This window comes from Neomonachus schauinslandi, chromosome 5 (assembly GCF_002201575.2).
Source record: "Neomonachus schauinslandi chromosome 5, ASM220157v2, whole genome shotgun sequence".
NCBI classification, from domain to species: domain Eukaryota; kingdom Metazoa; phylum Chordata; class Mammalia; order Carnivora; family Phocidae; genus Neomonachus; species Neomonachus schauinslandi.
Window position 1 is genome coordinate 78,493,466 of NC_058407.1, and position 16,313 is coordinate 78,509,778.

The following is a 16,313-nucleotide window of genomic DNA, read 5'->3' on the forward strand; positions in this document are numbered from 1 at the left end:
CTCCCGCTACCTTCTTCTTCTTCTTTTTTTTTTTCTTAACATATATTGCATTATTTGTTTCAGAGGTACAGATCTGAGATTCAACACACTGTTCTTTCTGTCTGGAATGCTATCTCATGAACTCCACACAGAGGTTCTCCCTGACCAACCAATCTACAGTATTCTCATCGGCCTACACACCAAGAAAGTGTGTAGAGAACAGATGCCTAATGATATTGTTGAATGAATGAACGAATGAACTAATTTGGAATAATGGATAATCCAGGAAAATGAAACCAAATGTTAAAGTTCACAGCCGCTTAAAATCCAGTAAAGTAGAAAAACCTACAGAGCTACACTACCTTTTTTACCTTGGGGCAGTACCACCGTATCTTGCATTTTCTTGTACCTATTCAGGCACTGTCGAAGATCTTCTATTTTCCGATCCTATTAATAAAATAAATTGTCACCTTTAAATTATGACTTTAAACAGTAAAAGTAACTGCAACACAAAGAATAGGGAGACATGAATTATTTACATTATTCAAGGAATACTTCTAAACTTTAGTAGAACTGGTAATATCTAGAATAGTTTTCCTACGTACATCAGAGATAGAGAAAAAGTACCTCTAAATTTAGAGATCCTATCCTTCAGCTGCCATCTTTAAAAAATAAAAACAAAACAAGGTAATAAGATACAAAACAAAACAAAACAAAAAACCAAGAAAAAAATCAACTTTAATTATTCTCCTCTCCAACTTATGGGGCAGGTCTTGAAAGAAAGATTTATACCTATTGTCTTTATCAGCTGTCATCAATCACAATCTGGTTTTTCTCTCCTCAAAACACTCAGCTAAAGCTTCGTCAATTAGTCATCACAGACTTTCTATTTATTAAAAATAAAGAGAACTTTTCATCCTTTTTCTAATTTGACCTCTGGTACTTGATTGACCCCACTCTTTCCTTCTTTTCGTTTTTCTTTCCACTCTTTCTTTTCTTCTATTTTGATTTCTTAATTCCTTGACCAGATAGATAGTCTACTTCCACTATCCCCACTATCTACCCAGCCCAGACTATAAAATGTTAGTGCTTTAAGATTTTGTCCTTTACCCTCACTCTGGTGGATTCTAAAAATGGGTTCCCTAGCTCTCCCCTCACTGGTTTTGGGCCTGGACATGTGACTTGCTTTAGCCAAAGAGGTATCAACAAATGTGGTGCAAGTAAAGGCTTGAAAGGTCTTTGCACATTAGGGCTTGCCCTCTCTCTCTGCTCTAGGAAACCTTGTAAGCACTATGTGAAGAAGCACAGACTAGTCTACTAGAAGATGAGAGATCATTTGGAGAAGAGACACCCCAGATGGGACCAACCTACGCAAGTCTGTTAATCACTAGACATGTGAGTCACACCATCCTAGACCATCCAGCCCCATCCCACCCACCAGCTAACTGTAGAGATCAGCAAAGCCAGCCCAGACCAGAAGAACCACCTAGCCAACCATCAGAAGTATGAGAAATAATAAATGTGATTTGTCATGGAGCAAAAGCTAATTTATGTATCAACTACAGTTTAGTCCCCGAAAATCTACAATTCTGTATTTCTCCTAAAATTGATGGGGTTCATTCCCTACCCAATCTATAATTATACATTAATCCCAAAATTTAGATTCACTTTTCAACTTTCTATGAGAAATCTCCTTTTAAATGTCCCATGAGCACATCGAAGTGAATGTCTCTAAAATTAAGCTCATTATTTGCCCCTGTTACTTGAGCCTCTGCTTAGATTCCCTTAACTCTTTGAGGGCACTATCATTCACCTTGTTACTCAACCTAGAAACTTATTCTCAAATCCAAAAAAAATTTTTTTAAAGATTTTATTTATTTGAGACAGAGAGAGAGTGAGAGTGAGAGAGAACGAGCAGGGGAAAGGGGCAGAGGGAGAGGGAGAGGAGAAGCAGGCTCCCTGCGGAGCAGGGAGCCCGATATGGGGCTCGATCCCGGGACTCCAGGATCATGACCTGAGCCGAAGGCAGATGCTTAACCAACTGAGCCACCCAGGAGCCCTCAAATCCAAAATTTAAAAAAAAAATCTTGTCAACCTGTGTAAATATCAGCTTCATAGAGCCCTCCACCTTATCTCATTCTGAACTTTCCCAGCATGCACTGGGCTGTTCCGAGCCTAGGTTTTTGAGACATGGTTTGGCTCGTAGATACTTTCCTTAGAAGCTTTCATTTTCCTGATGAACAACTCTTGCTTTTCCTCAGATTTTGCTCAAATATGGCCTCTTCGAAGCCTTCTGGAACTACTAAAAACTTATGTCACCCTTGGTGCTCCTAAAGCCGTTTGAACGTCTAGTAAGCCCTTGGTCAACATTGGGAGATTTGTTTGTTATTGATGCTTTTTGAGAGAGAGAAATTAAAACTAAATGAATTTCAGTGATTATTTTTAAAAAGTAAAAGCTATGGGGGCACCTAGGGGGCTCAGTCAGTTATGCGTCTGCCTTCAGCTCAGGTCATGATCCCAGAGTCCTGGGATCGAGCCCCACATCAGGCTCCCTGCTCTCGGTCTCTCTCTCAAATAAATAAATAAAATCTTAAAAAAAAAAAAAAGTAAAAGCTACGTGGGCCCCTTGCTCATTAATAACTTTCCTTTTTTTATTCCACAGTGGGAAAGACTAGCAAAAAGAAACCTATATATGGGTAGGCGGATGAGACAATGAGTTTATTTCCTAATAAAGAGCAAATAAAGAGAAAGAAAGGCAAAAATATATAGACAAGTAAAACAGAGAAGACAAGAATTTGAGAAAGAAACAGGATGAGAGAAAAAGATCAAGACAAAGTTCTTTGGCATTTGCTTTTTTTTTTTTACTTCCTTGAAATGACTCTTTTCTTGGGAAAATGCCTTCTTGTTCTATTCATTAAGTAACATGAGGTAGGAGTAGTTCTTTTTTTTTTTTTTTTTTTTTAATTTTTTTTTTTAAGATTTTATTTATTTATTTCAGAGAGAGGGAATGAGAGAGAGCACATGAGAGGGGGGAGGGTCAGAGGGAGAAGCAGACCCCCCGCTGAGCAGGGAGCCTGATGCGGGACTCGATCCAGGGACTCCAGGATCATGACCTGAGCCGAAGGCAGTCGCTTAACCGACTGAGCCACCCAGGCGCCCGGTAGGAGTAGTTCTGATGACAGGAGCTGAACATGACTGTTGATGCCAGCTGGATATATGGCTGATCAGGTAGGCCGTGAAGAAACACCTTGCTTTAGAGGTCACTGTTTCCCTGCTCTAAGCAGAATGAAGCAACTGGAGTGAAGAACCTGGAGACCTTGGCGTTTGGCCAACGTAGCTAAAACAGAGCCTAGGGCCATATGTGATTTCCCAGTGCCCATGCCTCTGTTCTCCTAGCTCACCTCTCAGGAGAACAGAGACAATGCCTGATGTGAAAGAATCCAGGAGTGTCAAGGAAATAATAGGAATAACATCAACCCCATCATGAAGCTGAGGTCGTCAAGGGCAACCCCTTTCAGAGTTCACGTTGGCCCAGAATGCATGCCCTATGGATGGTATCCTTTCTCTCATTTCCCACCTGAATATAAAGAAATGATCTGAGGGCTTGTACATTTTTCCAGGTTCATGGGGAGGAGGGGGAGGCAGTTCTCAGTGGAGCCAATGCTGCTGGTCCCCATTCTACACACAGTCACAATGACAACTGCCACCACCGAGAGCGGGCACACGAGGGCAGAAAGGGAGAATGCTTGTCCCTCCACCTCAGTAGGGTGTAGGGTATGTTCTTCCAAACTGACATATCTCCAGAAAACGCAGGGAATGATCAAAATGGTGGTACACATCCACATAAATACTTTAATTTCATCTAGATACCTTTTCTTCATTTGCTGCCATCAAAGACTCCACAGCCTTTTTCATTTTTTGCACTTCAATATCTGAAAATATCACAACATCACATCAGAAGTCAGTTTCGTTAACGTGACAATAACAAGAGGCTGAGTCTTCAGACTGAAATGTTTTAAGGAAACGTTTACCATCCATATCCTCTTTTGGGGAAAATCTGAAAAATGAACACTTTCCATGTCACCTGAATGGTCATCACTCCAGAAAGTAAACAGTAAGGGAGAGAGCTAATTACCCTCTCTTGAAGCAACAACAAAATCTTCATGAGAACACTGAAAGTGAAATTTCAGTGCTATAACCACAAAAACACGGATTTTTAAAAAAAAAAAGAAAAAAAAAAAAACCTAGAGAGCAGTGGGGGAAAGCAATGAAGAGTGTACATGATGACATAAGCAGAGAAAATGATACTCAGTTTTAACCAAGATGGAGACATGAATGGCAAGAGCCTGATGGAATGTGGCATTTATAGGAGTAGTCATGCTAAGAAGCTGGTTGTAGGTTCCATACAGAAGGATAATAAGTACTTTGCTTCATCTATAAACATCATTTCCAACACTATTTTAAAATGTAAAAGCCAAAGTAAGGTAAAATGTGATTTTTGCTTAAAATTTGACAGTCAAATACAAAAGCACATTACTTTAATAATAAAAGAACCAATATTTTAAGATGTAACATCCAACCTAAAATGAAATCACAAATTTAAAAAACTCAAACAAGCTAAGGTTACCTGCTTCTGAGGGAAAAAAAAACAAAAAACAAAAAACTACTACTTAAGATAATTTTTAAAATAGTGGTGCATTGTTCACCACTGATATAACATTTTCAATTAAGGTATATTCTGTAGAAACTGCCTTTTTTTTTTTTTTGGTGCCAAATTCTCTTGACTTAAGAATTCAATATCTGGAGGGAAGAACCTATTAATTAAGGACTTATCTTTATGATATTATATAATCTGGGTTCTGTTAATCAGCCTGGGTACAATCTCTTTTGTAACACTGAGAGGGTGTGTCTAATTCCTAATGTAGATATCAGTGAAAAAGGGGGCTACAAGACACTGAAAAGTAACTTTCTCTTCTGACCCTCTGTCTCCTGAACTACAAAGAAAATGCTTCTCACTTCCACTACTCTGAGTGCTCTGTTGTATCCTGTGGAGCCAAAGGGCTGAATCAGAAAATTAGCAAAATGACCTTCTACTCTTTGTTTTTATTGTTTTGTACACTCTATTTTGTACACTCTGAAGAAATGGAGAGCTTATCGATGAAGCAACTTCACATCTTTGGTGAGAGAAATGTTTTAAAACACATGCAAAGAACAGTCCAAGTAGTACTTTTGGTGAATGTAAAGGCTGATGGAAATACACCAAAAACCTTACTTTTGTCTTTGAGCTTCTTTTTAAAATTTTCATCTGTGCAGGAAAACCCATTGAATGGGAAGTTAGTATATACTTACAACAATAAATATTTTAAAAGCAATATTACTTAGTCTTTAACCTAAAATAAAGAAACTCTAACCCTATAAAAACTGAGTATTAAACACTATTTTGTGACTTTAGGAATAGTACTACAATACACTATGCTCTGTGTAAGGTTAGAAAGAGAATATCATTCATCCAAAGACCTAAATTTGAGCTCCTACCTCTGCCACTTCATCTTTGTGAACCTTGATTTTCTTGTATATTAAAATTAGGTCTATGGAGTACAAGCACTCCTCATGCTCTACGTGGTGAAAATACCGTTAGTGATGATTTGGTTGTTGTTACATTTCTGTTACAGGTCAACACATGGCCCTCCTGAACGTGCCCAGCACACTGCTTAGGACACATGAAACTCACCACTCAAATTCAACGACGCTGACACAGGGTATCCCCCGTTTAATGAGTCCACTAATCACACAGTTAGATGTTTTGCCAACATCAGATTGCCATGAACTCTCTAAACATTGCTCTCGACCCTTGTATTTATCTGGCTGTGCGTTGGTGACAAGCAGTTCACAGACCAGTGTCCATCTTTGGGCACCACTAATCTACCACATCCTCTGGCCCACAAGTCCGATAATTCCATTTTATTCTTAAAACCCCAAAACACGACCTAACTGTGGATGTCCTTTAAAAACACACAATTCTAAGGGTGCCTGACTGGCTCAGTTGGTACAGTATGTGATTTTTGATCTCGGGGTGGTGAGTTCAAGCCCCACGTTGAATGTAGAGCTTACTTAAAAAACAAAAAAACACACAACAACAATTCTATATATGCCAAAATACACAAAGGAAAAAAAAAATCCATTTCCTTCAATGGTTGATGAGTTGAGCTTTCTGATCCATAGGGAATTGTAACTACAGGGATATAAAGCCAGGGTTTTCTAGAGCCAAGAAAGACATCACAGGTAACCTAATTCAACCCCTTCACTGTTCAGACTGTGAGGTTACCAATGTTCACATGATATATAAAAGTGTACTAAAGCTACACTAAATGGAATTTTTTGTTTCAAAAGAGTCAGAAGCTGCTTTGGTAGCTTGCATACCACAGTGATTTATAATAGCAAGGAAAGGTTAAACCGAACCTAGCGTTGTCAGGTGTTACGTGCATTTATATTTCCAAATATAACATAAAAAACACATTCCATTCAAGTTATTTTCTATCAAGTATAACGTACATTAAAAATTACAGTCCATACAATATTCAAAACAAACCTCCTCAATTACGAGAAAAATTTTTGATAAATTCACACACGTTTTCAAAAAACAGAATTAGCCTATTTTTGCTTTCTAGCAGGTCGAGGGCTCAATCCATTATAAGAAATTTTCATTGATTTTCCAAAGATGCAAAGTCTTTTCCTCTCTTCTCTCAAGAGGAAAGGTTTCTAAATCTCTTACTTCGTGCTGTTTCAAGTTCAGTTCAGAGGGAAATAATCCTGGGACATAATAATCGTTCCTTTTAATGCTCTCTGTCACTCCCTTGTACCACGATCTGAACAAGAACTCTCTTGGGAGAATTTACAACTTAGTAATCTAAAATAAACACCCGATAAAGTACAGAGTTGCCCTTCTCCAGCTGCTGAAGAGGAAGCTAATAGATACCCAGGCACAGGAAAGAGTCTCCGAGGAGTCCCTGCTGTCCTGGGCTTAGCTGATGTCTGCTAGCCTTCCCCCTTCTCTGAAATGACACATTGCTAACACTGGGCTCTTTTGCAGATGTAAAAGATGTAAAGGAGTAAGGGAGAGAGGGCTGCATAGGGAGGATTCTAACAAAGTAAGAGAACAATGTCAAATGTATGTACCCACCTCGGTCAAGAATTTCCACCCCTTCTCCTTTCATCTTGCACACCAATTTTTCTTGTAGCCTTTTTACTTCAGATTCCTTCTCCTCCAGTTGTTCTTTTAAAGATGCCAGTTCGTCCTACAAATGATAAATTCATTTCAAAACAGTAGATTATGACTAAAAGAGGCTATTCAGGGAGCATGTTAACTCTTAAATCAATAATTAGTTTTTGGGAATGAAACAAAAAACGATAGGAATCTAGATGCAGACTTCAGAAACCAGACAGTGGCAATGGGAAGCAGGAAGCAAGACAATTAATGAAGGTCAATGTATAATAATTCTGGCATAGTGTTTCAAGTTTCTTTGTGACCGAATTAAAACAAAATCTTTTCAAGTATAATTAGGACCAGGGTAGCCCTAAGGTTTAAATCTTATGTTAAATAAAAAAAAAAAATCTCCCCAAGTTAATCAAGGATGATAATCAAATTAGACACTTAGTGTCCTAAAAGCAAAATAAAACGCAAATTGGAAAATATGTATTAAGACTTGACTGAGATTTATTTAGTATTTCGAGATGGCACTCATGTTCCCTGGACAAGGCAGAGCTTAATTAATGGGTAAGGTAGCAGGTGATGAACAATGTTAGGCAAATCATGGGACTAAGTAATTCATCCTTATCACCAAAATAAAAGAACAGAGGCTCCTACAAGAATGGAAAAAAAGATTTAACAAACAGATTTGAAACCCCCCCCCCCTTCTTTTTTACTACCTAGCTATTAAAGATTCCAGTCCAGGGTTCTATTTACTAATGTTTTAATTTTCAGTTTAATTTTGGTGAAGAATTAGCTTTAGCACTGAGATTTTGCTGGCTGTATTTACACAGAAAATAAAGCTATGCAGTGCTAATAAATGTACTTTTATATTTGATAAACATTTTATTTTCAGTCTCTAAATGTATGTATTATGTTAGTACTATGAGAAGATCTCCAATGAAACAAGAAAGCTGGCCCTATACTTTTTACTTATGATAGGCGTGGATCCCAAGTACAAGGAATTTTTTTTTCAGTAGCACTGGCAAGAAGCTTCTTTTAAGCAGTAATTTCAACTCACTGCCACGATATAGTTTTTTTCCCCCCACAGGTGGCATTTTTGCAACTATTTTACCATATGCTTGGGTCTCAGATACGCTAAGAGGGTGAGATCTAATTTATTAATGAATACTTTCATTATTTTTCATTAATTATTTCATATGTTTCTGAAAACATTAGGGATCTCACTGTCCCTTTCATCAGCTTTAAATGTATTTTTAAAAAATAGATGACACACACACGATGAATGCACATGCTACTAAAAACACTATCACAGCAAAACAGCACAAGCCAGAAAGCAAACAGGCCCAGGACCCCAGTACCCAAAGTCTACTACACCTTCAGTGACTCCCATTTTTGCTCCATCCGCTGCTTTTCATACTGCATCTGACCCACCTTGATTTTCATGCTAGAAAGTTTGGCCATTAAAGACTGGTAGAGAGACAGAGGTGTGAAAGAAACCACAGATAGAAAAAGACAAGCCTAAATATCCAAGAAAATAGTATCGGTTTATAAAGGAGGTTAGGTTAACTAAGAGAAATAACAGGTTATATTTTACTAGACTAGTTAAAGCCCCGATTTTTATTCAGAATAGTGGTGTCCAAATTCAAGAAGGTCTCCAGCTTGGGGGAAAATTTCATTCACTTGTAAAATACCTTCTTTATCATCTATTGAGTTGAAAACTTATATTATCGATCATAGGTAAGTGAGTCATGTGTTTACAAATTTTTGCCTTTGAGAAAACTTACTTTAGTTGATTTCAGCTTTTTTTCATACTGAAGTCTTTCATTGTCCATTTCACTGACTCTTAACCTCAAATCATTGATCTCTTGCATTAGCCCCTGTCAAGGAAGAAACAATGAAATACATTAGGAAAGTGGCAACACACCTATCTATGCCAAAATAGCAGCTTGGAGATATGAAGTCAACAGCGTCTAAGTTCAAGTTGTACGAATTGGATCAGACAAATGGAAATAAACGTGTATCTCCCTGAGACCCAAAGCATCTTTCTAGTTAAAACACTAAATTCTCAAGGCCTCTGGCCTACAATGATGGGATTATGGAAATAAAAGGTAATTTTTAAAAATTTAAATTAAATTAATTAACATATAATGTATTATTAGTTTCAGAGGTAGAGGTCAGTGATTCATCAGTCTTATGTAACACCCAGTGCTCATTACATCATATGCCCTCCTTAATGCCCATCACCCTATTACCCCATCCCCCCACTCACCACCCCTCCAGCAATCCTCAGTTTGTTTCCTATGATTAAGAGTTAAAAGGTGACTTTCAATTTTGATTAAGAAAGGTAGCTAATCATGTACCATCAATCATCAGCTATTCCTGGACTAAAAATCACCATATAGATTCCATCTTTTAAAATTAACTAGAGAAATTTTCTTTAGTAAAGCCATCTACTTTTAGGGCCTTTTCAGTGATATGTGGATTATTTATAAAAAACATTTTTATGATTTCTTCCTTTGTCTAACAAAAATATAGATTGTTCATCAACCCAGTCTGGGAGAATGGAATGGAATTTAAATCTTTTTTTGTTTTTTTGAAATGTGAATCTTTTAAACCAAGGATTTTCAACTTGAGGGTGGATGACGGCCCTGTAATTTACAAATACACTGTCATAATATAATGTTATATTTGGAATAGGAAAAAGAAAATAATCTTAAGGTTTTCATAATACAAATACAGCCAGATGCTTTTCCTACTTCCACTTTAAAAAAAATAATAATTTGCTTGTAAAACTTGTCTAAGTGTTTTGAGAAATAGTAACATATTTTTGTCCAGAGCCCAGACAGTAGGAAAAGGGAATCAGAATGCCACACAATACCAACTTCAAATACTGTGGAGAGGATTTATTTTTTACTACAAGCCATCAAGAGCCCACCAAAGGTTAATGTGTTTTTATTCCTCATTTTTACAAGTCCTCTATTCCTGAGCCACAACTTAACAGATGACAGAATTATACAAAAATGCCACAAAAAAGAAACAAACAACACTAGAAGAAATAAACCTTTCTTACTAAACTTCTATGCGTAATGATTCACACATAGGGAAAGGGATGCCTTTCCTAATTATATAATTACTTAACAGTAGTGTATCATAATTACTCATTAGTTATTATAATTATTTCCTTTTTTTTCTAAAGAGCACACACATGTGCACGGACGTGGCGAGAGGCAGAAGGAGAGAATTTTCAAGCAGACTCCCCGCTGAGCATGGAGCCTTAGGCGAAGCTCCATGAGCTCCTGACCTGAGCCAAAATCGAGTCAGAGGCTTAACCGACTGGGCCATCCAGGCACCCCTATTATAATTGTTATTAACACAGCGTCTCAGTAAAGGAATATCTATTTTCCTTTGAGGTCAGGAACTGTTTGACATCATTTAATAACATTCTAGACGTGTTCAGAATTCAAGTCTAAGGAAAAAGTCAGTTTCTCCTGTTTATTTACCTTCCATTTATTAATCATCCTTGCATACTATGAATTCTTAGTGATCTTCCTTCATCTGCCTGGTCTTTTTAATATATATCTTTCCACTTTCTCATGGCTAGCAGCTTTGAATTCCTATTTGGTATTGTTTTATTTTACCACTTCTCTTAGAAATAGTTACAATTTGCAGGGGCGCCTGGGTGGCTCAGTCAGTTAAGTGACTGCCTTTGGCTTAGGTCATGATCTCAGGGTCCTGGGATCGAGCCCCACATCGGGCTCCCTGCTCAGTGAGGAGCCTGTTTCTCCCTCTCTCACTCCCCCTGCATGTGTTCCCTCTCTCGCTGTCTTTCTCTCTGTCAAATAAATAAATAAAATAAAAATAGTATTAAAAAAAAAAGAAATAGTTACAATTTGCAAAAAAGAAGTAATTGAAGAAAACAGAATTATAAATTGAAATAATTTTTCTCTTAAAGAAAAAAAAGCCCTACCCAAATATCCCTTGTGGCAACACTGTAACTATGAATGTAAATCTCCAACCTGAAAAAAGTCCTGTTTTCCCCTAATAACTCAAGCTGGAAAATGTGAAAATAGCTCCTTGATACAAAACTTTTAAAAAAATGGAATTCAAATTATTTCTAACTAATTTCTTATCAGAATTTCAGTTCTTTTTAAAAAGAAAATCCCTGTTACTGTTCCCTTTTCCTTCTCAGAGAAACTCAGGCTCTACAGAAAACTCAATTTCTGGCATCTGTACTCTTACCAGAAGGGGGCACTGTTGAATAATGCTAAGCATCTTCTATCAGCCATTCCTGGGACAGGCAAGTCTTCAAAATTCCAGGATTTCAAGGTTTTTACCCCTAATCTTTAGGAAGTGCCCATATTTCTTCTCCATTCCAATATTTTCTTAGAAATTAATCTCCAAGTAATCTAAAGTTCTAAGACAAAGAATTTTGGATTCATGAAACAGCCAGGGAAACTTTTTTTTAAAAGGAGGCTCCAGACCCAACAAGGGGCTTGAACTCATGACCCTGAGATCAAGAGTTGCATGCTCTACTGACTGAGCAAGGCAGGCGCCCCCCAAACATTTTATTTTTATTAAGGGAACAAGAATAGGAAAATGAGCATATTCAATTCAGTTTTAATTTTGAGGACTATTTTATTTATTGTTATATGTAACAAAGTTGATCAGATTATAGTTTATAATCTCTCGGTATGCATATTATTTTTTACCAATAGTATTGAATATTTATTAGAAAATGACCAAGGATTGAGTTTATTGAAAGTTTGATGACAGGATCACTTTGCTTATGATTGAAAATGCATGAGTGAAGCAAGGAAGCACCAGAAAAAAAAGTTTTATAAAAAAAAAATGCAGACAGAGGTGCCTGGGTGGCTCAGTCAGTTAAGCCTCTGACTTGCTCTTCGGCTCAGGGTCATGGGATAGAGTCCCATGACAGGGTCCATGCTCAGCGCAGAGTCTCTTGAGATTCTCTCTTTCCTTCTCCCTTTGCCCATCCTCCCACTCACGCGAGTGCACTCTTTTTCTCTCTCTCTCAAATAAATAAATAACATCTTTTTTAAAAACACAGACAAACTCAAGAGGTGTAAATATTGCTCTGGAGTCTTACAAAAAAATCATAACGCATCCACTTCGATTTAGTCCCATTGTTTGGTTAACATCTTGGATCCAAATTAACCAGTTCTGCAGGTTAAGACTCCCCCTAAACTTTATGTATACAATGGAAAAGGCCAACAGAGTTGGCTTGAAATGAAAATAGAGGGGAAAAATACTTAAATGATTTCTTCTCCTCTCCCCTTCCTTGTACCCACTTTCTAATACAGTATGAGAACTCTCCATATGCCAACCGAGGAAACAAAAGAGAGAAAAAAGAAGAGACGCCCCTAGGAGATAACAAAGTCCTGCAGCTCTTCATATTTCTTTCCAAATAAACATTTCAAATGGATAGGCTCTGTTTCCCCAACAACAAATAATAAGCAAATAAAAGACCCGGATTAACAATAAAACAGTACAAAGTACAAAGTACAAAAGTACCCACAGAAATGGGTACTTTTCACAAAAGTATAGTGAGCTTTATTTATTTGGAATGATTTATGTGTGGAATAGACCAAAAGTAGAAGGCCAAATGAAATAAACTCTAAAAATCTGATTTTTATGATTACATAATGAAAGCATGTTCTCTGTATGTATTTTAAAACCTACCTATTATATAGCAAATAATCAGTATAACTTAAAGAGAGCTATTAGTAAAATGATACACTTAAACCCATTATTTTCATAATGAAGAAAACCACTATAGATGGACAGAAGGACAGACAGATGAAAAGAGAGAAGCTGCAAATGTCATAAATTCGAAAGTTAATTCTAAAGACTAATGAAAGGATTAATATTTCACATCAACAGGGGCGCCTGGGTGGCTCAGTCATTAAGCGTCTGCCTTCAGCTCAGGTCATGATCCCAGGGTCCTGGGATCAGGCCCCGTGTCGGGCTCCCTGCTCAGCGGGAAGCCTGCTTCTCCCTTTCCCACTCCCCCTGCTTGTGTTCCCTCTCTTGCTGCGCCTCTGTCAAATAAATAAATAAAATCTTTAAAAAAAAAAAAATTTCACATCAACAGTCTCACAATAAATATTTCCATGAGCATTTAGTGATAGTCAATGTAAAAAAAAGTCAATGTAATGAAAGATTATTCTTAAAAAGAAGCACGGATGAACGAGAGCATGTAGTAATTAGCTGCCTCTCCCTCACGCCTACAAGGAATTTCAACTTGCTCTGGAAATATGTGTATGACATATACACACACACACGCATATGTATATAAAGGGGGGGGGGTTGTCACTTACCTCGGTGTCTCTGAACCTATCTTCATAATCCAATCTGTCCTTCTCTACAGCTGTCAGTTTTAGCTTCAAGTTAGATATTTCAGCCATCAGATCCAACTTCTGAGTTTCTAAGGATGTCCTACTCAGAAGCTCCTATTACAATTTAAGAGATACATTCAAAAGTTGTTTTATTATAAACAGAAACATACGGATGTGTCTCACAACTGCAAAGCAGTAACTATCAAGTCAGGAATGTGGTAAAGATTAATCACTAAACAGATAAAATTTGAAAAAATTATTTGCTTCAGTTAACCTTCATTGAGAACTAAATGTACGCTTGCTTACTGGGGAGACGTACATTATATAGATACACACACATATATAAACCTGAAATGCTGCTAAGCCTGAAGAGAACACTGATGATGACATGTTTTAAGTGGCTCGATCCTCAAAACAACCTTATAAAGTAGAAACTCCTAAAGATAACTCACGAATTATCCTTGTTCAACAAATGAGGAAGGTGAGGAACAGAGAGGTTAAGAACTTGCCAAAAGTCATACAGCAAGGAAATGGCAGAGTGAGGACTCAAACTGAAACAGCCTCCCTCCAGTGCGTACCCTATCCACTATATTATAGGTCCTCTCGTCCACAAGCACCGTGTGTGTGTGTGTATGTGTGTGTGTGTGTGTACATTACAAGTTTGGTTTTTTTGTTTTTTTTTTTTTTTCCCAGTAGAAGTCATATATGGTACTTATCTTTTTTCTTAATCATAAAATATATGCTCGTGTTTGGGGGTTAGGAAACCATATCAAAGTTTAAAGAAGAACATTAAAATTACCTACAGTACTATCAATATTTTATTCCAGATTCTAATTACTTTCTGTTGTGTGCATGTGTTTTGAGACCCTGCTACTCTAGGTTTTTGCTTAAAATATGCCAGTCTAGGTGAATCATGAACTTTATTCCTGCATCAGAGTGAACACAACATACAAATGCAGCACTTCAAACAGGTCAGCAAGAAAATTCCACCTCAGTGCAGGCTTCTGAACATACCTGCTGCAGCATTTCTTCTGTAGCATTCAGCTTTTCCCTGTGCTCTTCAAGACAAAACTCCAAATCTCGAATCTTCTCTCCTTGAGCCTCTACCTGGTCTGTTAACACACTTACCTGTATTAAGAGCAAAATACTGCAATAGATTAGGAAGAATTTGGGTCCCACTACAAACATTTATTTCTCTAAATAGAACAAAAACTGGAATGATGTCATTCCCCATTTGGTTGTAAAGAAAAGAAATGCTGTGGGTAAGACAGCAGTCCTTCACAATCCTATTTAAGTGATGCTTATGGATCTGAGGCCTCCAATTTTTAAGGTGATTAGGGCTGACTGGGGATATGCAATACCTTGTATTTATAGGTTAACATCATTTCAACCATTATATGCAAGAGAGCATGTGCACAGATCATCCTTTTTGGGGGGAATGGGATGGGAGTGGGAAGTAGTATTAGAGATTAAGAGAGGAAATGGAGTTCTGTTTGAAAGAGAAGCTGTCAAGGACTATTCAAGTCTGATACTTCACGAAGAATAAAGAAAAGGACCCAGGGAATTCAAATTCCATGAGATCTTTCCTGATTACATTATCCACAAGTGTGTTCAAATCTAAGATGTAACTCAAAGATCCACAAGGAGACACTGGATTAGTCTTTTATCCTTGGTGCTTATTGAAAATGAGAGTCGGGGTGCCTGGGTGGCTCAGTCAGCTAAGCGTCTGCCTTCGGCTCAGGTCATGATCCCAGGGTCCTGGGATCGAGCCCCGCATCGGGCTCCCCGCTCCGCGGAGAGCCTGCTTCTCCCTCTCCCTCTCCCCCTGCTTGTGTTCCCTCTCTCGCTCTCTCTCTGTCAAATAAATAAATAAAGTCTTAAAAAAAAAAAAAAGAAAACGTGAGTTTTTCCCCAATGATCACCAGTTTAGTAAATCTACTGCAATTTAGTTAGCTCAAAATACCAAAATAAAAATATTTGTCATGCATTTAAAACATTATGAAGAGGAAAACTCAAATTTAGCCATTAAACCAGACTCCATTACTCACTCATGTTCTGTTTGGCTCATGGTATCATTTTTAAAGTTGAAAAATTAAATATATTCAGATTCAGAAATATTCAGGTTTATGAATATCTATAGTATAAAATTACAATTTGTGCTGTATATTAAAAAAAAATCAGATCAAATAAGATGACAGATCAGATCAGAAAATCAGCTTAGATGACACTGTGTCTGTCATCAGAGAGTCCGGGCTGCTCACTCTAGACAGGGTAAGCACACCCTTGTGCTGCCAGTCCCCACCACTCCCTATTGTGTACAGATGGCCTACACACTTATTTCTATTAGTGGCTCCTAGAAGCATCTGAATATGCCATCCCAATTTAAAATGGCCTTTGTGAATATGTCATGAAGAAAGAACAGCATTTTAAAATCACTTGCCTGAAGAACGAGAGATTCTTTATCATTTTCTAAACGTGCTAGCCTTTCTTGATACACCTCTCCATTCCCGGGCAGGTGTCCATTTGTCTGAAAAGATGAAGTAGTATGAGAAGACATCCAAATGGCCAACAGACACATTAAAAAGTGCTCAACATCGCTCGGCATCAGGGAAATCCAAATCAAAACCTCAATGAGATACCACCTCACACCAGTCAGAATGGCTAAAATTAACAAGTCAGGAAATGACAGATGCTGGCGGGGATGCGGAGAAAGGGGAACCCTCCTACACTGTTGGTGGGAATGCAAGCTGGTGCAACCACTCTGGAAA

General features: G+C 37.7%; 1 protein-coding gene across 4 annotated transcripts in view; it reads right to left on the reverse strand.

Moving 5' to 3' along the window:
• PPFIBP1 (PPFIA binding protein 1) overlaps nt 1-16,313 on the reverse strand; it is a 58,995-nt gene that overhangs the window by 29,558 nt on the left and 13,124 nt on the right. Inside the window, exons 3-10 of one of the 4 annotated variants that reach the window (XM_044915441.1) lie at nt 15,986-16,072; nt 14,560-14,673; nt 13,528-13,659; nt 8,974-9,066; nt 7,160-7,274; nt 5,252-5,284; nt 3,850-3,911; nt 342-426 (exon numbers count right to left, since the gene is read on the reverse strand). In XM_044915441.1, coding sequence (XP_044771376.1) covers nt 342-426; nt 3,850-3,911; nt 5,252-5,284; nt 7,160-7,274; nt 8,974-9,066; nt 13,528-13,659; nt 14,560-14,673; nt 15,986-16,072 — 721 coding nt within the window. Of the gene's footprint in view, nt 1-341; nt 427-3,849; nt 3,912-5,251; nt 5,285-7,159; nt 7,275-8,563; nt 8,657-8,973; nt 9,067-13,527; nt 13,660-14,559; nt 14,674-15,985; nt 16,073-16,313 lie in introns of all 4 variants that reach the window. The other 3 variants (XM_044915442.1, XM_021690403.2, XM_021690399.2) reach the window with 3 other exon arrangements.